We start from the raw sequence: 23,560 nt of genomic DNA, 5'->3' as shown, positions 1-23,560 counted from the left end.
GCTCTCCAAAAAAATATACCTTGCTCTTCTTCCCTCCCCTTTCCCACATGTATGTGGGCCAGTAGAATAGTGCAGAATGGATGAACATAACTGTTTTCAGTGTTCTGTAAGGACAAAAAAAATCCTCTTGACTTTTATCAGCAATTTTACGTCAATACAAGTTGGGTTTAATATTGTAAGGCACTTATTACTGCTTGTATTGCAGTGGATCAAGTCTTAAGGCATTTGTTACATCAACTGAAGATAATAGTGCTTTGGAAAGTTTTGAAGGAGCCAGCAGTTCTAGTATGTGACTATTTCAGCTGATTTTCCCCTCCCCACCCTGTGGTCTTTCTACAACAATGCTTGAAGATATTTTCCGTGGAAACTCTTGTTCTTCGTTAGCTTGTCAACAGACGTGATCAGTATCATCAGGTCGTTTTGAGGCCAAGCAGTGATACGTTCTATTTAGAGCACAGTAGAACTGGTTCTGTTTTCACCTGGAGCTGCCCTGACTTCCATGACTACTCACTGATCGAGAGGTGCTGTAGCGTTTTTTCACGATCATGCTGATGTAGGCTTTCATCAGCTTTGCAATGTCAACCACCTGCCGGAAGAGTATAAAGAGCAAAGTTCTTAGCAAGGTAACAGTATGTGAATGAGTTTCTTTAAACGCTAACAACATGAAACTGTCGGGCTTTCAACAAAACCCTTTTGCGGTTAAACAAATAAAACACTTCTACCCAACTCACTATGTCTTCCCTTTAGCTTTACAGGGATCTTGAATAAATCTGTAACATTTGCAGCAATTACTTAAATTACTAAGTAGCCTGGCTATCAGAACAGGAAGACCACAATAAAAAAAAAAAAAAAAATCCTTGCTCTTACCTCACTGGTTTCAAAAAGCAGTTCTCTCTCATCTACCACGATCTTGTAGGTGTTGGCAAGCGGTGCACCAAATGACAAGATATGTTCATACTGAAACACCTCCAGAGGCCTTCCTTCCCCACGCTTGTAGACAGAAACTGCATCAGCGCTGACTCCAAGCCACAACTCTTGTGGGAATCCCCCTTCTTTACACTAGAGGAAAAAAACGTAGATAACAGCAAAGGGAACACAACACTTACTGCTGAGGTTCTTGTCTGTAACCGTTTTTTAAAAAGTGTGTATCGCTTGTCCCTCTTTGAACGTAGCCTTGTACACTTCTCCTAAACTTGTCTGCAACCCATCAGGCTAGCATTCCGTCCCTCTGTATTTTACGGTTAACTAGTGGATATAAATGGCTACAGTGCTTGCTAACAGAAGAATGCTTTCAATAGCTAACACTTTATTACATCAGCTGTCTAAGCATTGTGGTACTGTATTTATGGTTTCCCTACTCTGTAGTGAAACCACCATCTGTACAGTATAAACTGTAGCCTGAGTGTTCAGGAGGTTGTACTCACCTCTACGTCAAAGAGTGTTGAGCCGTAGCCAGGCCATTCCTTAATCAAAGCCATATACTTTGCCATAGCCTGCTCCTGGCTCATCCTCTGGAGTTTTTTCCATTTGTCAATAATACTTGTCCTGGAAGCTGAGATTTCCTCTTTGACCCACATGTCTAACATCTGATCCTCCTCAACCTTCTGTTTGCTGACAGAGCCACTGCGAAAGCTCCTCCGCAATGTTCCTTCAAGGAAGCTGGCTCGTTTCTTCTCAGCCTTCTCTGCTGCAGTAAATGTTTTGGTGGACTGTGTAATCCGAGACTTCAGCTTTTGCAAGGGATAGACTTCCTCCATTTCTGGTACGGTGGTATGCGGAGTGTAATCTCCCTGAAGGTACTGAAGACGCAAAGCTGCGAGGACCTGGAGGGTTTCTTCAGGAGCAGGATAATGTCCTCTAATCACTGCTTCGTGAGCCTATCGAGGGGAAAAAGGTAACTTTTTATATACAAACCAGTCTTTGAAAGGACTAAGAGAGAAATGGGAAGTAGATTTACTGCCAGGCAAACCAAGATCTGAAATAAATGATCCATTGAAGAAATCAAATGCGGTAAATCTCTTGGCAAATTCGTTAAACTGGGTAGGACAGGGTTTACCTGCAAGGCAGCTGCGGAGCTCGCCAAACGGGAATTAGCATTACTAGTACAGCTTTTAGCAAACTCACATACACAAGAGCAACTGAATTACTAAAAAGGAAAATAAAGCATAAAGGGGAGAAAATCAGGATCTAAACACCTGGTTGGGAGGAAGCCATCTATGTTCTAAGGCATCAGGAAGAAACGGATATCTAGTTTTACTTACTGCTGTCAATCATCTGGCTGTGAATACTGACATTTCCAGCCAAACAAGCAAAGCCCTAGGACAACTTTGTAATAAACCTCACTGAAGGAAAACAGTAAATCTTCAATGAATCCCCGATAGAGTTAGTAAAACGTTTATATGTTATAGTGGTCTGTAGCATCAGGGATGAGATTCTGAACCAAGAACTCTTTCAAATCCCTGCTCTTTGCACACCCATTCAAACCTGTGGAAATGTGCAGCAGCTAGCAATTTTTTTTTTTTTTCATATGACACTAGTACAGGAAACAAACACACCTCATGTCTGGAGATGCAGGAATTGCAAGCAGTTTAGTAAACACACAGAGACAATTCACATCTAAGTAAGAGCTAGTTCATTTAGGTGTACGCTTGGGATGGAGACAAAAACATGCCTTTAAACATGCAAGATGGTATGCCTGAGATTGTGCACCTGCAGAAGAAAGAGCTGGCTTGTGGAAATGGAAGTACAGTATTTTAATGAGAAAGAAGAATGCAAATATTTTCTTCAGCACCTTATGAATTAAAGGATTCAGATTTTAAATAACGGAGGTTACAGAACTAAAACTGATGACAAAAGGGAACTTTCTTAATTGGGTGAAAAAAGTTGATGACCAACATCAAAAGCAAACAATTAGAAAAAAAGAACAGAACTGATGTTAGAATGTAATGTCACCTCTTTAAAGTATTGCTGTAATATTAATTGTAGGGATTGAATGTGCCGTGCTTTATAGCTAAGTACTATTGGTCTTGGCAAGACATAAAATATTTGGCTAAACACCAGTGAGCACAGAAGGCTGCATGAAAACCATCTGCTTCGGTGAATGTGCTTTAGTTTTTCATACAGAAAACTATCTAAATTTGCCTCTTAAACCAATAATGTAATGTAAGATAACTGATGAAGAGCTCTTACGGATTTTCTTCTTACTATTTAAGCTTCATCCAAAAGCAGAGGCATTAACTGGCTGACTCTGTATGAAAAACCAGACAGACAGTCCGAATGGCAACGTTTCTAAGCCCAAACAAGGCCATCTATTGCCCAGATCCTTCAGCCAGCAATAAGCAGTTCTGGACTGAGCTACAGCAGTAGGCCCTGGAAGGAGACGTTTGGGAGACTCATGATGCAATATGGCACCTTAAAACCTAAACTGTGAACAAGGAATAAATGCTCCATTACAGTTAAGATGTTTCTGATCCTGTGGAAGGGGAAAAAGCTTCATACATAGGAAAACCGAAATATATCAGTTCTTGATCACATCAGGCTTGCTTACCAACAGAATGTTAGTGTCTTGGCACTGCAAATAGCCTTACACAGAAATCTTTGTACATCTCTAGTGCCCACTGGAAAGAAGCTATCCACTGGAAAATTTTGAGTCATTTGCAATATAGTAGAAAAGGAGAAGGTCGATCAAAAATAACAAATGAGCAACTACAGGACTTCATATAATAGAAATCCCACTGCTGACACATTTACTTTTGATTATAAATCAGTTTCATTTATTTTATGTTTTGCCATTTGCTCATTCTGAGCTCAGCACATTCATTAAGTGGACTTCTGCTCATCATAGCTGTCTTACGGGTACTGCTGAGACTGGACTGACTTGCTTTACTCTGGTGCCTATTAAATACCTATCAGTTTTTGAAAGGAGAAAAAGCCATTGTTTAATTACTTCTATACAGTTGCCAACATGGGTCTTTAATAATTAATTTGCTTGCCAGTTACCTATTTTTCACTTTCTTAAGAAAATGCTTTCATAAGAGCAGAATTAAAAGCAAATATTATCCTTTTCTTTTTTCTCCAGCTTAGACTCAGTTATCCTTTTTTTTTTTACCACTATACATAAAGCAATTCCCAAATAATGCAGAAGTAAGAAAAGTTGTAACACTAGGTAAATCATATGTGCTTCACTTATGTCAGGATAAGCCTATTTTGAGCGCTGAACTGCTTTCTTTGCACTTGATGCTTGAGTAGTAGTGCATTTAGTTAAACAGAAGCATAATCAAAATTCTCTGTTGGCTAGATCTCTCGCTTTTTTTCCTCCTCTTAAAAGTGCCTCAAAACAGAACCTTTGTCCTTTACCTGCTCAAACATAAAGGCAAATTCCACGCTATCTTTTGGGACGTTTTCTGTGTCCAAGAAGCAGTAGAGCTTGAAGTAGAACTTCCAGTGCATCTCTCCAGCTTCAGCAGTGGCAGCAAGCCTGCATGGGTGTATGAAAAGGGAGAGAGAGATCAGATCTAAATTGACACCAGAAAAATCTAAGCAAGGCATCAGCTGAATTTTGCTTTGTTACACCTGCTATTAATCTGGTATTGTTGACAGGAGCTAATTGTGTTCAGCAGTGTACCTGACTGATGGCATCTGGAGATAGATATAGAGAGAGGGGGGTGTGTGTATTTAGAGCCTACAGCAAAATCAAGGACTAACAAATGTTGACTCAGTTCTCAGTCAACTGCTTCTAAGCCAAATTCTCTCAATAAACTTTTATCTGTGGCTCAGTCAGGTGCTGATAAAAAAACCATTATTAAGTCCTGGTACAAAATGTAATTGGATGACACTTTAGAGATTCCTTTTTGCTCCCAGTTATTATGTGGAGTAAAGAGGCTGATTGCCATGCATCTAACATAAGGATGACAAACAGGTATTTAGGCTTGTGTTACATTTTCTTACTACAGTGCTATGGGTGGTTTTATTTTACTGGTAAGAAAAACGTTGTGAGCTGCACTGTGGTGACTCCCACATGAAGTCAAGCAACAGGTCATCAGAATGGCAATGACTGCCTGGAGTTCAGTCACCCCAGTACTGAGGCGGCCGTAATGCTAGTAATGGTGGAAAAATCTGTAGTAGCGGAAAAGAAATTGTGGAAATAGTGATGAAAAATATTACTCTACTGGTGTCAATACAGAGGAAAATCAAACACAAGTGAATACGTGGCTCATTAGTTCCTTTGAGCAAAAAAAAAAAAAGATGCTTTTGTTCCAGAAATGGCCATGTGTGTAATTCGGCTGCATCATCACAAACAAGGAAGAGAAAGAGAAAATTCAGCATTATTGACATTGTAAATTTATTTAATTGCTACTTATTAGAGTGGTGAGAGAGAAGGAGAGGCGCACTCACTTTTCAAACTTTGCCAAGACATCAGCCACAATGGTTCTGCTTTCGATTGCTTTATCAGTAGTTCCATTGTATTCAAACAAAGCAAACATATTTCTGCTATCCTCCATGGCCAAGCCACGAATTAACTTTTCAACCACCTAATGAAAAACAGCACATGAAAAAACCATCGCATGAAAAAGCAGCACCACAGAATACAACAAATAATTAAAAGAAAATTCAGAGCTAGGTTTTACAATGGACTAAAAACGTTGCTAACATGTTCTCATCAGCAGTGTTAATTCTTGCCAAATTCCACCTCAATTTCTATACTAAATAATGCTGATTCTTTTAGAATATGTGTGTGCTATTACCTGGCAAGATATAACCCCTGTATTTCACCAACTTGGCAAGAGTCTAACAGCTTTAGGAAGCAACTTGGTTCTCAAAACCACCAGTATCTACTGAAGTTATTCTAATAGTGTCTCTACTGAATTTTTTAGTCTTTAGTCTTTTTAGTCCTGTAATTTTTCCTGTAAGAGGGAACTATAGTTGGGTAATCCTCTAAAGAATAAAGACAGCTTTTGTAGCAGGGATTTCTTCAGAACACGCTGGCAGGTTGGGGGACAGCTCTGTAAGCTTTTCCTCCCCTGAAAGGAGAGACTGGTAGGGAAACCCCCAGTGCTTTCAAAGTTTAATGCTGCTACTGGCTGGAACTGGCACGTAAAGGGACACACTGATTTTGTGCCAAAGCTGTTCTGTCACCACTCCTCACCTCTCCAGCTGTAGTGTGCGAGTTGATTGTAATCTTACAGGAGCCCCCACCATGGCAATAAACTGTGGATGTCATTTCCTGCCTGCCGATCAGAGCTTCTATTTCATCCCGCGATGGCACAAACTCTCTGGATTTGGTTTTCTTCAGCGACTCGTAAGTAAAAAGTGCATATTTCTCCATTTCAGTTCCTGGAAACTGGTCGCGAACCCTGTGAGATAAATATTATTACTTCGAGCTGCCAGACTGTGAAATAGAAAGTTTACTTATCTGAGAATGGATTTTTTTTTTCCTGAAAGTATTTATGTATCTAGTAAGCTACTTAACTGACATGCTCAAAGGTTTATCTTCACTGTCAAGGAAAGTGTACTAACTGGTGATTTACTGTGGGACAACTTATATGAATTCATCATTTTGTTCTACAAACCGAACTGAAAGCAAAAACTGAACTACCTTTATAGCATTAACTACCAGAACCTTGTCATGACTCAGCAAGACAACTATAAAAATCTTCCTGTAATCAACTCCCCTTTTTGTTGAATGAAGACAAAACTGCACTAAGGTACTTCAGAAACAAAGCAATAAAACATATTTTTGACTGCTCAGTTTTGTGATAGTGTCACTTAGGATACTTGATTTGTATTCCTGATTTTCTTGGAGATTCTCTCTAGACCTTACTGTTCAGCAGTTAGTATTACGAGTACTCGCTAACAACTTTGATGAACTCAACTCTTAATTATTGAAAACCCTTGAATTTAGGCAGCTTTCAGCACAAAGTGTTTCTATAATATTTCCACTGATAAAGCAGCAGCTTCTTAGAGCTACTGAGGCTCAATTTATGTGAAGTACAGTGATTTGTCATCTACAAGGCATGAAAAGATTACTGCAGGATTACAGCAATGCTGTAAGATGACTATGCATCTGTAATGAAACCAACCTACAAATGTTGTATCAGCTGAATTTTTTTTTTAACTGGGACACCAGTTTATGAACTGAGTTAAATTGAGAAAGTGAATCAATGTTGGATGTTTTCATTTTAACAGTTATATAAAGTGATTGATGTGTTTTGCTAGTCTTAGTTTGATTGAAAGGTCTATCTTCAATAGAAGCATTTTGAAAATATTTATCAAATAATTACATTTAGCAAAGTAATTTACAAAGTTCATGCTCTAGCACAAACACAGACATGACTTTTAAATTACTGAGAACAGTTTGTTGTTAGTGGACTAACTTTCCTAATGACACGATCTTTGCATTCTTCTGCTGCTTCACGGCAAGAGGAACTCTACATTCTGGTTAGTGCTAGACTGTCAAAAAGCATTTATATATGTTTTTAATGGTCACTAATGTCTTAAAATTAGATTTGCAAACAGACATTTCTACCTCAAATATATCTTTAAACATTCTAATGTTCTTTTATGTGCATGATGTGTACCTCACAAAACTAAGGTAAGCAGGACGAACAATTTTTAACAGGTTGGGCAGTTGAGAATGAGACTTAGGGGTGCTGGCTGCAAGTCTCTTAAGCAACTTTATAGAATTACAGAAAGCTCCCCCGTTGGTCAATGTTAACAAATTATGCATTCAGTTTAGTGGGATTTTGCTTGATTCTTCAAGTGAGAATAATTCCACGTAGATCAACCCATATGTGCTTTTCTTACAACATTGTTTTTTTTTAATTCATTGTTTGGCGTAACCAGTTCACTAAGCGAATGCATCTTCAGGTCTCACTTCAAGATGTTTAAACACTATTACAACTTGTGGGGAAGAAAACAGTGAGTGAAGAAACTTATTTTCTTGTTCTAGTAGTTCAAAGCTTCTCACCTTTTGAGATGGAACTTAAGATATCTGAGGATGCTGCGACTTGGCAGAAACGTGCAACTCATGCAGGTGAGTATTTGCCAACTATACAGGTTCCCCGCGCTCCCAGGGTTAGGCACTTTATTGGTCTGCTTGATGAGCTGACAGTAGAGCTCATCTCGAAGAGGTCGTAAATCATGTCCTGTTTGGAGGATACCTTGGATTATAGGGATGGGATCAGACATAGACTCCAGCTGCTGTAAAGAATTAAATATCTTGATGGCTTCATCCTGCAGAGTTGTGTAGCCCTTGTCCTGCAGCACTACAAAAGAAAAGCAGGGAGGAAGGTGCTTAGACTGAGATATGAAAGAGAAAGCACTCAGGCTTAACAGAGAAATTGCTTAACGCCATTCTGTGACGCTTATTATGCAGGGTATTAGCAGCTGCTGCAGCTCACCTCAGGAGGTAGGAAGCAACACTAAATTGAGGGGAATATGATTCAAGGAGACTGAATGAATTTGGTTTAGTTGGTTATTTCAGTGCAAAGTTTTTCTAACTTGGTGGTCTTAGCTATGTTAGTGAGGGCAACAAACACGTATTACAGCAACCTTCCCTTCCGTAACACCCACGCAGAAGCACCAACCAGAAGCCCATGGCTCTATGCTAGACAAACTGCTATTCTCTACTTCTTGAAAGAGAACAGCGAAACGTGTCTATTTGTATTAAAAAAAAGTATTTTGCCTACCATTACTTCACTATGGCCCATTGACTAAAAACTCCCATCCTGTGGCTTAGACTTTCATAAAGAAAACTGTTTCTATGACTGAAAAACTTACAGTTTAGATTGATGTCCCCGTACGGCAGTGGCAGTAATGGCGAGTGCAACGGATGATGAGTGTAACGCAGAATGGGGTTTCTCTTATAAATCTGTTCAACCACGTCAGCATTCAGGCAGTTTTCCTATTAGGGTAAGAAAAAAGCAGGATTTGTAGCCCAGCATTAACAGTAATGCAATGCTTTGTGCCTTTAGGTTGGCTGTGAAAAAATTAGTCATTAGTGTTATTAATGCTATTTGGTGCTAAATCCAGTTGTGGGCACTGTGGCTCCCATGGCACTCTGCAGGCTATGAATGCTCAGTAGGAGCTAACCTCAGGTCTTGCATAAGCTTACTTTATCTGCTCAGTAAAAAACAAACCACAGCAGAGCTGAAGGAGACAAAAGTGAAGTTTCATGAAATTTTTTTGAAGTGTGTTTTCATTTTACAACCGTTTTTACTCCCAGTATTTTGTAACTGGAATTAAGACCTCTGTATTCAAGTTTTATTTAAAAATATTTCTCCAGCACAACTAATTGCCCTTTTCAGTTAGAATCTACAGGAGTTACCATAACAAAATAGTCCAGAAAAACTGCTGCTGTAAACCTGATGCACCTACTCTGACATCTAAACACTGTTCTTTCCTAGGCCAGGTTTGACAGATGTGTGACCACTGTCTTTTATCAATCCTGAACTTCCACATATTTCTACTGCTCTGAAGAACAGCCTTCATAGTCTTGAAATTTAGGACTGTGTACTTTTTTTGGTCTATTCTGAGTATCATCATCCTCTCTTTTGCAGATTAGCAAAATCTGCAGAAATATATTCTCTGGCTATGGATGCAACGTCTCCAACAGGACCATAAAGCAGTAAGCATTAATTGAATATGTTTCTCATCACGCAGAGACATGAGATGTTTAGCCTGTGCTATCACAGAAAAAGAAATGAAGCATAATGAAAAAAAATGACAAGAGCAGTCTATTCCACATCCCAGTGTGCTGTTCACTGTGGACACAACCAAACAGGTCTGGTAACTCACAGACCTGCAACGCTGCGCTCTACTGCCTGGTATAATAGCAATGTCTGTGAAGCTGCACAAACCAGTAAAACTTGTTACTGTTTTCAGGGAAAAAAGTTATTGTTCTTGTCCTCTGAGTTGCACTTCATACTTTGCTTTTTTACTGTTTAGACAGAAATTCCTTCATCGGGTCAGCGAATGCATTCAGGTTCCGCCATTTCAGTCGATGTCACCATGTGATTAAAGCCCACATTGTCTGCCGTATTACCCCGTATGGCAAAGCCAACACAGAGACTGATTTCAAATACTGGAGCAACGATTCTTTGCCCTCCTGTTTGTGCCTACCTTAATATCCTGAATAAGCTGCTGAGTTGGTGTATCGATGGGCGCTTTTGTGTCAATCACGTTCTGGATGGCGCTGGACCAGCGGGTTGCCTCATTGAGCAATTTTGTGTAGAGACGGTAACAATGTTTGCGCCCGTACACAGTTACGTTCCAATAACCTAGCACAACAGTAAAAATTGTTAATCATAGGAGCTGCAGCTATAGAAATACCCCAACTTCTAAATGAAAACAGCTGTAATCCCATCAGACCTTGAGTGCTGCATTCTGGATCACACTAGCAGTTTTTCCAGAAGTACAAAGTTGTACAAGTAATTCAGTATTGTAATACAGATACTATGGTATTAAAGGAGATTCCTTCCTTTAAAAAAGCCTAGGAGTAACCTCAGAGTACAGCCACCGTCACGCAGCCTCTCAATTTTATCCAGTAATCTTAGTAAAAGTGACCATAAGACAACACTACTGAATACTGTTAGCCACTTGTGGCTCATGGGCCCTGCTTCTCCGGTCCTGCCTGCAACAGGAAAATCTGAGATAGTCTTGCTTTGTACACGAGAGTCTTTCATCGTCTGTGGCACACGTACAAACAGGTATGAAGCATGAACTACCTCTTCTGTAAAGAAGTCATTAATTTCACATCAATGAAGTGGCAACTATGACAAGAAGAGCATTTCAGTTCAAATTCTCTCTCGGCATCATTGTATAGGCTTTTCATGAAGCAGATTCAATTAAAGAAAATCTATTTCATCTTTCACTAGTGAAAGCCTTTTTGAAGTGTCAATGACCCCAACGAGATGATATAGGGCTGTCAACAGTCGTTTCTCATTTGCAGCCACTTCCGAGTCGAAAACCAGTTTTGAAAATGCACAGGGGAGCTGACTCAGATGCAGCATATAGGTTAGCACAAACTGCACTCTTGCTCTACATCTCCCTATACTTGCTCCACCAATGTTAGTCCTCACCTCATAGTTCCTCAGCACATAAAAAGATGTTTGAGGGGAGTGCCACCCATATGTCTTTCCCCAGGTGTTTGATGTGTAAGTGTTCACACTAACTTAGCAGCAGCGTGAGTTTACAATAACTTGAATGTTGGTGAGAACAAGATTTACTCCTGCATACAGTATTATCTCTGGTTTTTGCCTAGTAATTCCCTGCAAAATGCCTCAGTGATTTAGGAACTTGATTTGTTCATCAAACTGCAACCAGAATAACACATTTAAAATATTCTTATGCACTGTTTGTTGCATTACTAGGTAGTAGGACAGAAGGCAACTGAAAGCATATTTGAACAAGAGCAAACAATTACCTGTCTCTTTGAAGATTTTTTCATCAGGTGGGACCACTGAGCAGAGGCTGTTCAGGACCAACGTCCCCAATTTCAAAGCATTTTTCTCTGAACTTTTGTAGTAGTCCAAAGAATTGTGTGTCAAAACAAACCAACGCTTCTTTAGCTTCAATGATGACATCTTAGGGTTGTTCTTTACTTCCTTGTGTAGCCATCCTGTTAAAGGCACAATTTGAATCACACTTTTTTTTTTTAACAGAGTTGGACAAAATTAGGTTGTTAAAAGTTAGTTGTATACTCAACAACAACAAAAAATATGGTGTGAATTGTTTAGTCTACATACTAAACAACTTTTGAGTAAAATTCTCAAACAAAGACATGATGAAGATACGAAAAAATTAATATGAAAACTTTTCAACTGTGGTGTTTACCTAGAAATTTTTTTTTTGTCAATTTACAAAAACACTTTTGTTATCTGTCGTGGTTTAACGCAGCTGGCCACGAAATATCAAGCAGCTGCTTCCTCACTCTCCCCCAGTCCCAAGTGATGGGGAAGAGGATTAAAGGGGAAAAGAGAAGGAAACCATGTGCTAAGAACAATATAATAACAGAAATGAAATAAAATTAGAAGTAATAATGTTAAAAATAATAATAAAATTACAATAATATATAAAAATGATAATAACATATACAAATGAGTGACGCACAGTGTAATTGCTCAGCACCCGCTCAACAATGCCCGTCCCATCCCAGCTGGCGATCCCGAAACAGAGAAGTCCCGAAACCACAATCCCGGAAGAGTGAGAGCCCCAAAGAGAGACAACTTCCCAGCCAACCTATATACTGAGCATGACATTGCATGATATGGAATATTCCATTGGCCAGTTTGGGCCTCAATCCTAAACCTAAGCTCAAATTGTAAACCAGGGGTTGTAGGTCCTTTGTCCCAGCTATGCTCACTCCCAGCTTGTTGTGCTCCTGCACACTGGCTAAACATGGGAAGCTAAAAAGTCATAGAATCATAGAATGGTTTGGGTTGGAAGGGACCTCAAAGATCATCTAGTTCCAATCTCCCTGCCATGGACAGGGACACCTTCCACTAGGTTGCTCAGAGCCTCATCCAACCTGACCTTGACATCTTAGCACCAACTATAAACATCAGTGCACTATCAACATTCTTCTCATAACAAATCCCATACTAAATCCAAAACACAGTGCTATTTTAGCTATTAAGAAGAAAACTAACTCTATCCCAGCTGAAACCAGGACATCATCATTACAGCGTTTTCTCACATGGCACAGCAGGAGTATAATTGCAGATGCATTAATCTGTGAGTAAACTCCACCGAACAGACATGAGGCTCCAACACTGCCATGCGATGCTAGTATATTACGCAGATTGTCCTGTGAGAACAACCTCTTCTGAGCTCAATGGATGTTCATTACTTTGTTACTGTCCCACTCAGTTCTTACCCCTCACAATGAATTCTTGTCCCTCCACTCTAGTGTCCCCCTTCGACCTTTGGAGCAAGGTTATCCAGTGATGCATCTCTTCAGGAGTGTCAGCATTACAGTGAAGAACACGGTTAGCAGTGATGATCACGAATGAATTGGGTCTTTGAAAAGAAATAAAGATTAAAAAAACCTTTACGATCAACATATGTACTATTTACCTTACTCACCATAAACACAAACACTGTCCATTGTTTGCATTTTCTATTCGGACAAACACTGTCCACTTCTAAAGCATTTATTTCAACACTCCCAAAAAATTAAGCATTTGAAAAGACTCAATTATGTTAGATTCACACCAAAATGCTAGGGCTCTGAGTGGTGGGAAAGTTTATATTAAATTGCAACTTGTCCTATCTCAAAACGAATCTATGGTGAGAAAACCCTCCAACCTTTAATCAGTTTTGGATGTGAATCAGAACTCTATTTCAAGGTCAGATCTATTCAGAGTGTCTGCTTCAGTAGCTACATTAGCTAAAACCAACTACAACTTACAAAGGTCTACAGTGAAGCAGCATGTGAACACAGACTCTTTTATTTTTAATGCGGTGCAACCCAATTCGCAGCGAGTACAATCTATTTTTAATGAGAGTCTGGCTTTTACCCAATCCTACACCAGGACTCACTGAAGCATGAAGAACTAGCCCAAGTGAACTGTGTTGATGGATTAGAGAGGCAGGTTTTTCAGCCTACAAACACTTGCTTTAACCCTTTACCATTAATGTTTTCATCCTGGAACGCACACAGTTTGAAGAACTAGATCAGATGTAGAAAATGGGAACAATGCAGCCTGGGCCACCCCATGCACGAGAAGCTCACAGGCCTTCCTTTTACAGTTCTTGCAAGAAGGTAACTGGGTAGAAATTAGATCCAATCAAAAACTTGTTTATGGGGAGGGAGAGGTCCACCCAAATATGATACCATTCTCCAAAACCACTGCGTGCCACGTAAAAGCTAGATGGATGAAAGGATTAAAAAAAAAAAAAGTAAATAAAACGATCTGGAGGAAAAATTAGAGAACTGTGTGAAGGGAGGTTACAGTAAATCAAGTAACATGAGAAGTGTGTACGTTATCTTAAAAGTTATGTAAGTCACCTCAGCCTAAGTTAAGAGTTACCTACAGCTAGTGCTCTCCAGTGCCACAGAAGGGGGTAAGGGAGTGATCAGAATTCTGTGTTTTGGTCACACTCACTGTGGTGCTGAAGCACGACGTTATTCAGGCAGAGTGGTGGATGAGGACACAACTGGGCATGTGAACTTAACGAGAAGAATTTTGCTGACCATGTTTTAAAGTGTGTGAAGAAGAGGCAGCTTTAGATTGAGCTACATGATGCACACTAGAAAGCTGGATAATGGGATGTACAGGACAGGAGCTACAGATGAGCTGTAGCAAGAGAACTGAAACAGGAGAGTGCTAAGCTATAAACTAAGGTGGATCGAGCTATCAAACAGGAGGTTATGATCAACAGTAGCCAACCTTCCAGGCTCCCCTCTCCGCCTCCCCAGTTTAGGAAAATAATGGAAGCCTCGCTCTTGGGATTCTTTCTGAATACAGATTCAAAGGGCTTTCTGCTCAGCTTCTCTCTTTTGAGCTTGCAATAGTGGTGTCAAGATAAAAATAATCTATCGCATTTATTAGTCAAATTTGTTTCCTAATTGAAAAACCTTTCATCATGGATTTAGACTCAGAGAACTGAAAAAAAAATTACAAGAAAAAATTCGATGTGAAAAATGCTTACAGGAGAAATGCCTTTCTAACTTAAAATTTGAAAGCTCTCAAATTGTGTTGTATTGTTTAGGAAACCTGGGCTTATAATCATAGTTAATTGTGGTATCAGTGTCTTGGCAGGCCAAGGACAAACCAGTAACTTAAACCCAGCTGTTTCACACATGTGCAATGAGGAGACTGGAATAAACTCCTACAGTAGAAATAATACCTCACAGCCAGTAACTTTATAACCAGTCATAGCCTGAACCGAGATTACTTCTGATCCTCCAAAACACTGTTACTTGTTCGAGAACTAAGAATATTCTGACAGTTATTTTTATGCTGCATCGTCTTCTTTGTTACAAGACATTTTTATCCTGGGAAATAATTCTCATCCCTGTAGAATACAACATTCTTGCATGAGAAGATTAACAGAAAAACATTAAAATGAATTTCTCTGCCTACTATATTGCTAAGGACTCAAAAATATGCTGCTGTTTTTCAGGAGCATGACCTGTATAAATTAAATAAATATTTAATCATCTACTTTTGGATCACTTTAGTAGCTGAACAGTTCCTATGTGAAACAGTGTCACGGAAGTCAGTGAAGTCTTCACAAAAACCACTGCCATTCCTATTCCATGTTTTAATATGTGGTGTTCAGTACTATGAAAAGGGAGACAATAATTAATCACTCGAATGCATGGTTGGTCAGTAGAGTAGAGACTAATGTACAAAGCTTCTGATTTTGCCTGGAGAAAGTAGAAAAAGAAAGTCAGTCACCAGGCATGGTTCTGACTTACCTATCTGGATTGTCAGCAGCACAGACAGAATCAATCAGTCCTACATCGAGTGTACCCTATAAACGAATATCCGACCAGGAGAGGAGACAGACATTTAGTATTACATTACTCACAGTACTCTTCTCAGAAACAGGTGACAGGAGCAGCAGCTTTGATGCAGATTCAAGCATCAGTTTCTGTTAACCATTAAAACTGCTGAGAGGAAAACTAAGAGACTCAGACAAACAGATCCAGTAAAAATTATCTCTAGTTGAACTGGAGGCAGCTCAAAAACTGCTCTTATTTTTCTATGCTTCCAAACCCGCTTGTATTTTGCACTTAAAGGTGCCATCCCAATATAAATGGCATCCTCTCAGAACGAACTTCTGAAGCCATTAAGCAGAAGTTTTCATTCCCCTTTGCTTGATATTAAGTTCCAAATTTATTCGATTTATTCCCAATGTATATTGTACAGAACGATAAATGCAGGACCAGAGAAATCTCAAATTTTCTACTCTTGGGTTTTTAATTTACTCATAAACTGTATCTTTGCAAAACTGCAAACTGAAGCATACACCGTGGTGTGATAGGGAACTGGATCAGAAAAAAAACCCCACCCTCATAATCAACACTCATTTTTCGTCAAGGGGAATGATGGGAGAGGAATCACAAGCCAGACTCTTCTCTTGTATAGCTACAGAGTCAAGGACATGGAGCCTCTAGCCAGTGTCACACCTACCACGGCATTTAAGGAAACCTAGGTTGTGAACCTCAGAAGCTGTGGCCACCGCAGTGCTCCTTGTTTTCTAAAAATATTTGAAAAGTTCTTCAGATTTAGACTTACCACAGCATTCTGTGGATTTGCCTGCTCATCATGCATCTCTCGGATCTCTTGCTCTGTGGACGCGTGGACTTGACTCAGTACACTAAACCACTGGCTGTGGAGAGAACGGCAGCAGCGTTAAGTAAAATGTTGCTTCTGCACAAGCCTTTTGTCACCTTTGTTCTGCAGAGATCTAGCAGGTTCTACAGGTTTTTGAAATTGCTTAAGATTCCTTTTGTTAACATGCATAAAAGCAGCAAGGCTTTATGTCAGTTCAAGTCAGACTGGGTACAAACAAGCCCCTTCAGATCTCCCATCCAAGCCCATGTCATACCCTTCTTCCCAAAGACAAATACCTTGTACAAAAAGTGGCATGCCTGAAAAACCAACAGTAAGAACACTGAAACATCTGAGTGCTTGGAGAGTATTTATGACACATTCCACACATTTCATCTGGAAAAAAACGCATTACTAGCTACACACAAAGCCTTTAATGGGAAACCCAACCTTGAGATTATAAATTCTGCTGCAGTGATGGTTTGACTGGTAATAGTTTCTTACAATGATACTGCTGCAAAGACCACCCAAGTCCATCAAGTCCTCTGTAGAAGCACAACTGAGAGGGGAAAAAGAATAAAAACCCCAAGCAAATATTTCTATGTTTTTTGCTCCCTACGGAGCATTGGAAAATCCAGCTGCTGGAAGGACCAGTGAACTTGAACCAGAGCCAATTTGTGCCACTCCAGTGGCCTTATGTATATCCACAACAGGAAAACTGACAGTTTCCAGTACTTCAGCCCCTAGTGCTAAGCAGCAATTGCAGAAGGATTTAATTCCAACCACACCTTCTGCTTCTGGGAAATCTCTATCCTCCTGGCACTTGTATAGGATAAAGCTCAACTGCTCTAAGCAATCCCACTGAAATCTGCGGGCAGAGCTTGGCCTGTTCGGCAGGTTCCTGAATGCCATTCTTTGAGACATGAATTTGCCATTCTAATGAAAACCACCTGGGGCCAAGCTTTCAAAGGGCTCGGAAGCCCAGTCATTAAAACAGACTCCTCACTTTTCTGCAGAGGCTCCTCCACCGCCACCAGGTTGAGGAAACAAATGCAAAACTCCTCACTCAAATGTAAGGCTATCTTTTCTGTAATCGCGTATAGTCACGGAATTCACGCCTATGACACTCAAGTGCTGCCTCCTTAACTCCAGCATTCAGAAGCCAACTGTTCCCCACAACGCAGATATTTGGAAACCAAACTGCCTAAATAGCTTGAGAAAACCTGTGTCAAACAGTACCATCGCTGCCATGTCCTAAATCTTTTCTAGCAGCTTATGCTTTCATTAGAAACAATGCAAGGCATGAAGAAAAACAAAGATTTAGAATGCCTGACAATACAGAAGATGAGAACATATTTAGTTCTGATTCCTTTGTTAAGACTCAGAGACACCCACAGAGAGGTTGTGCTTAACACTTACTTTGCTGGATGTGAGACAAGGTCACTGAAAACCCCTCAAAATAAGAGAAGAGTCATCTAAAGAGAAGGAACCATCAGCTGAAGAAAACTAAACCTCATTTACCAAAAGATTCCCACAAATTAAATTGAGCTTCCCTTTATGGGCTCAGGAATTGCAAATGTATTTAAATGTCGATCTTCTGTTTAAAAACAAAAAAAGACTTCATAGCACTGTAGGCACCGTTAGTAATAATTTATTATTAGATTTTAAAGAAAAATTCTGAGTTTTCAGAAATTCATATAATCTTTGAGTAAACAATGAAAAAGAAATTAATCATAGCACTGCAAAAGACAAAGGCAGACTTCACTCTCCTTTTGCTTTCTTCCCTCTCAAGACCTCCTTTGGTTTTCAGTTGAGTCCTAGAACCCAGGAATAGGGAAAAAGACAGACTAGGGGTTTGAAAGGAATAAACCCTCAGCAATGGCTGCCACTGAAACATTACTTCTTTCCTCAAATACACTTCCATGATTAAAACAGTAATTCCTCTTTGGGGGTGGGGGGGGTGTCAGGTTTCTCTTGCTTTTTCCCAACATTTGAACAAAAAGCAACCTCAGATCACGATCTAGCCCATGTACAAAATTATTTTTTTAAATAGCAGATCCAGAACCACCACAGTCCAATAATTTTATACTTCACTTTTAACAATCCCAAACCTTAACGAGGCTTTGACTTAAGCCCATCTGCAAATCCTGACACACCTTCCTCATTAAAGTTTTTTGGGATGACTAAGAAATATGAAATACACTGGTAAAAAGTATTTAATCTGGACAGTGTCTTATGTGCACTATACACGACAATGGCATATAGTGTCCCCTCCTCCACCTTTAAGAAAAAAAAAAATGAGAGAGACGCATGACAACAGACAAGTCTTTATGCTGATAATTTCTTATTGGTCCCTAGGGCATGTACACAAATCTAACAGAAGAGACTTTAGCTAAGCCTTCATTTTAAAATACACTCACATCGCAGAAGAATCTCAACAATGAGTACTGGACAGTTCATACTTATTTCAAGTGTAATTTTAAGGATGTCTAAAAAATGATTCTGCATTGTAAGCATTGCTAAATTTATACTCAGGGTCCTGTGATATAGGAAGGTATTATACCTTTAAAAAGAATCGAAAACGAAGCAACTTTCAAGGCTCCAGAGCAAAAATAGCTCGAGTGATGTTGACACAGGCATCCTGTACTCTGGCCCTGGGGCAGTGAGGCAGTGGGTAATAAGCTTCGATTACTGAGTTCACTTTATTCAAATGCTAGATTTTTACGGGCAAGCGTATTATTATCTCACACTCACTGTAGTGCGAGGATTTTTTGTTTTGTTTTAAAAAGATGGACTGCAACTGATCTGACAAGTCAAGCTTGCTCCTCACCTCCCAGCCTCCGCCGGCAGTTTGATATGGATCCTTCAGCAACACAAGCGAGACCCTTTCTAAATCAGCAGAAAGGGAGACACTCTCCTGCACGTTCTTCTCGCTCATGAACATGCTTTCACCCCAAAATCCAGTGACCACATTACAACTTTTATCTGAAAAAATTTCAGGCTCTGCTTAGGCAAACAGATCCCAACCCTAGAGAACAGTACTTTATTTCAGGCAGATTACAAGGGCTTAAATATTGATTTAATCTATGCAGCTAAACACAGCAAGGTAAGGCACAAGACAAGCATCAGTGGCGGGTTGCCTCTCTACAGACACACTGTATTTCAGAAAGTTGCTAGTAATAAATGGGTAACAGCCAAATTCTAGGCAAATTTTCACTGGCAGTCTGACGCTTCCCATTAATGTTCTGCCACAAGATTTTCTTCTCAGCAGGCCTTTTGGAAAAGCATTAAATACAACGTGTTTAACACGGCCTGAATATTTTGTGACAGTGGGCAAACAAATTAGTGACAAGCACAAGTCAGAATGGCATGGAGGTTATAAAGGAAGGCCAAAAAAAAAAAGAGAGAAGTAAAAAACCTGCTGATTTTCATACCTTGCATCCTCAGGAGACTCAGCAATTAAGTGGTAGGTCCTATCACCCATTATTAGATCAATCCCGTTTTCTTTGCCCGTATTATCAACAATCTCTCTGAAAAGAAGAAAACGCCGAGATTGAGCATTAGAGATTGTCAACATTTTGAAAATTCTGTTCTGCTGAAAGGCTCACAAATGACTGATACTTAAAATAACTGCAGTCAGCCTTAATCAGGTTCATTTGCAAGACTCACAATGTGATTTATCAGACAATATTAATTCAACAAACTATAGTCGCCGTGTTTTCTGCCTATACAGTGCACATATTCAAACTATTATGAATGTCACTATGCCAAGTTGGCTATTCTGTTATCGTTTTAACGAGAACTAAACAAAAAGCATTATCAAGCCTCAAGAGAGGCAAGGATAACTGAGTTGAGAAATGGATCTATTTCCAAACTGACTGCATTCCCAAGTGATTTTTTGAGTGGTAAAAAGCAAGCTCTTGAAGATTAAATACAAAAACCAAAGAAAACCTAGATTAGTGACTCTGTGTGGTTGTGAGTCAGCATAAAGACAATTCCAAACATGACTTCCAGAAAAAGCTGAGCACTCATCTGCTGAAAAATTACATTTTTCTAACTTACAGTTTGGACATTTAAGTATATATTAAACAACCATGATCCACAAAGCACAAGTTTTTTAAGGAATAATTTAAGCATCAGGTTTTCCTGAAGCTTAAGAAATTGACTTGATTTCTTTTTTGCTGTTTTACTGTATTTGTCTGAAACTTATTTCCTTAACTAGCTATACTTCCTTATCAGCTATACTATTCCCATAAATCTCTATCCTATAAACAATACATGCAAGCTCTGCTTATCAGACCCATGAGGACAGTTTATCTGCTATTAAAATAAAAAGCTGTAACTCTGTACTGTTTTCTTTAATTTAATTTCCTCCTCTCCCAATAACAGTGTCCAACAGAATACCTCCCTGTTCTGTGTTTTAGGAGAATCAGTCTAAGATGTATTTAATTTGAACAGGGTCCCTAATACGGAGTGGTGAAATACATAAGTTGCACACTGTATTAGGAATGCACTCAGTGAATATTAAAGTTACCTAGAGAAGCTATTGCTTATTTCTCGTGACATACAGCTCTTTAAATACAAGTATCATAGATTTCATAGATTTCTAGGTTGGAAAAGACCTTAGAGATCATCCAGTCCAGCCGTCCCTAATCTCCCATTAAACCATATCCCTAAGTAGTTCATCCACCCTATTCTTAAACACATCCAGGGATGGGGACTCAACCACCTCCCTGGGCAGCCTATTCCAGTGGCTGACAACCCTTTCAGAGAAGAAATACTTCCTAACATCCAACCTGAATCTCCCCTGACTAAGCTTATACCCATTTCCTCTTGTCCTATCACCCATCACTAATGTAAAGAGCCCCTCCCCTACCTCCCCACCATCCCTTCTCAAGTATTTGTAGGCTGTAATCAGGTCTCCCCTCAGCCTCCTCTTCTCCAGGCTAAACAGCCCCAACTCCCTCAGCCGCTCCTCATAAGTTTTATTTTCCAGCCCCTTGACCACTTTAGTCGCCCTTCTTTGGACTCGCTCCAGGAGCTCAATGTCTCTCTTAAAGCGAGGGGCCCAAAACTGGACACAATATTCCAGGTGCGGCCTCACCAGTGCCGAGTACAGGGGCAGGATCACTTCCCTATTCCTGCTGGTTACACTATTCTTGATACATGCCAGTGTCCCATTGGCCTTCTTTATCCTTTCTTGTAGCTATTTTATACCCAAATAGTCATTGATTGAAGCTACAGTTCAAGTTAGGTTCAACAACCTTTACCTCACAATTTTAAAGCTACGTTCAGCAAAGAACTTCTGTATGGCACAGTCAATGAAACGATGTGGTGACAACAAAAAAAAGAAGGTTTAAACATATTAGAAAAATATGCTAAATAAATGCTATGGTACATGAGACAGTCTCAAATTCAGTTTAATAAAAAAAAACTGTGGTAGGAACTTCACTCTATTCAGAGATTTACTTGACAGCCAGCCGCCCATTGGTTTTACAAGAGCAAGTCAGGATGCTCACTAAAACCATTTATTTTGTCCTGCTTGAAATTAGGCTTAAGACTGGACTTCCAAAGAAAAGATTAATCTAAGCTTTCAATTTAGCTTAAGTACTCTGTTAAATTAACAAAATAAAATGGATAGTTGCAGATTACAAGGAGCAGGATGGAACCAAGTGTTACAGTCACTTCTGTTTTTCTCTACCTTTGAAGAAAGTTTAGGTACTCTTTTATACAGAAATGAGACTACCAATGTTAGCACACTCTAATTTTTAAATTAGCTAGATAATCTATAAGTTCATAAAGCGTACTGACTGTTTAGAAGGTAAAATACCATCCCATAGAAAACTTTTTTGATGCATGCTTCAGGAAGCATAGAATTTTAAGGCATAAGGAACCTTAGTTAGCAAGACATAAGTTATTAAGTTAGGTTTAGTGATTCTATTTGTTTTAAAATGAATATATGCATTTTAAAGACTTTTCTACTACTACCACAATTATTTCAAACACGAATAAAATCATAAATGCATGCAGAATATACATCTTTGGCCCATGCTAACTTAAATATATTCAGGGCCTATTAATTCCACCCTCTTCATTCTAAGTTTGCCTGCAGCTACAGACTTGGCAACATGCCCCAAACTTCCTTGGGAATCATTACAGACTAAATAAGGCCTCTAGTCTGGGAGAAAGCATAGATGGGTTCATTATAGCAGCAGTTTTCTGAAGTATTTGGCACTGACTTAGCTCTGGAGCACTCCATAGACTTCATAGAGAGAGCCAAGTAAGGACAACGCTTGCTTTCAGTAACTTCACCACACACACTCTCATGCTTGCATTCACACAGTTTGAAGGCAGGACACTCAACGTTGTCCCAGATTAAGCCCCAAGAAGTATTTAGGAGGAACTATGGCTAACATATAAAACCAAATAAACCTACTTGGCTGTTCGGACATCAATGGCACCCTTCAGCTTTTCTTCACTGTCATTTTCAAAGTACATCAACCTGGACTGTCTCAGAACAAACCATCGTTTCTTCCAGTTCCTTCTGGAAAGCGTAGATGATCCACCGCCCTTTTTGTGAAGCCAACCCTGCTTAAGTGCTTCCTGCTTGGAACGAAACCACAGGAAGGTCTCATCTTTCAGGACACACCAGCGTCGCTTCCATGTGTTTATTAAGCCACCTGGCAAGAGAGAGAGACGTGGGTTTATACACTGTTAAGACAAACAATTATATTACAAAACAGAAGATGTGACCAAACTAATGCTGGAAGATGCTGACCAATAATGCTGCAGTTAAACTGAGTCTCTGCTGTAAGCCACGAAACCAAAGATCTCATTTTTTGCTTATCCTTAAGGCCACAAATAGTACTGGCAATCTGAAGACTCTTACATTATAAATTATAATAAATCTCTGTATAACAAAGATATACATGTAACATAATTACATATACATAACACATATATAATAAATAATAAATTATTAAAAAGTCCTATTGCATATAAGAATCAGATCTTTAACACTGTTTTCAATGTATCTCAATAATAATATAAGGAAAGTTTAGTGTTAAACTCTTTCCTCTCTCCAGGTTACTAGGGGGTACCAATGTCCAACTCTAGACCACAAAACCTGAAAAAGCTACACGAATAGCAAATACACCAGCGTAAGCTCTGTTATATGCAAGTGTGGCTATATAGTAGACAATCCACCTTGCACTGTAGTTACATCACAGACATAAAAACCTTGATCAAACCAATATAATCCTGTCATTCCATGAAAA

At 39.4% G+C, this 23,560-nt stretch overlaps 1 protein-coding gene across 1 annotated transcript in view; it reads right to left on the bottom strand.

Annotated features, from left to right (window-relative positions):
• Positions 1–475: 475 nt before the first annotated feature.
• MYO10 (myosin X) overlaps positions 476–23,560 on the bottom strand; it is a 166,309-nt gene continuing 143,224 nt past the window's right edge. The window contains exons 27-41 of the mRNA XM_086608921.1: positions 22,720–22,963; positions 19,718–19,813; positions 16,248–16,341; positions 15,425–15,480; positions 12,875–13,017; positions 11,423–11,617; positions 10,120–10,277; positions 8,779–8,902; positions 7,967–8,264; positions 6,146–6,353; positions 5,395–5,531; positions 4,357–4,477; positions 1,425–1,877; positions 868–1,059; positions 476–586 (exon numbers count right to left, since the gene is read on the bottom strand). Coding sequence (XP_086465047.1) covers positions 476–586; positions 868–1,059; positions 1,425–1,877; positions 4,357–4,477; positions 5,395–5,531; positions 6,146–6,353; positions 7,967–8,264; positions 8,779–8,902; positions 10,120–10,277; positions 11,423–11,617; positions 12,875–13,017; positions 15,425–15,480; positions 16,248–16,341; positions 19,718–19,813; positions 22,720–22,963 — 2,630 coding nt within the window. The remainder of the gene's footprint in view (positions 587–867; positions 1,060–1,424; positions 1,878–4,356; positions 4,478–5,394; positions 5,532–6,145; positions 6,354–7,966; positions 8,265–8,778; positions 8,903–10,119; positions 10,278–11,422; positions 11,618–12,874; positions 13,018–15,424; positions 15,481–16,247; positions 16,342–19,717; positions 19,814–22,719; positions 22,964–23,560) is intronic.

This window comes from Tauraco erythrolophus, chromosome 3, assembly GCF_009769465.1.
Source record: "Tauraco erythrolophus isolate bTauEry1 chromosome 3, bTauEry1.pri, whole genome shotgun sequence".
Taxonomy (NCBI): domain Eukaryota; kingdom Metazoa; phylum Chordata; class Aves; order Musophagiformes; family Musophagidae; genus Tauraco; species Tauraco erythrolophus.
This window is presented reverse-complemented; position numbering and strand designations above follow the sequence as displayed.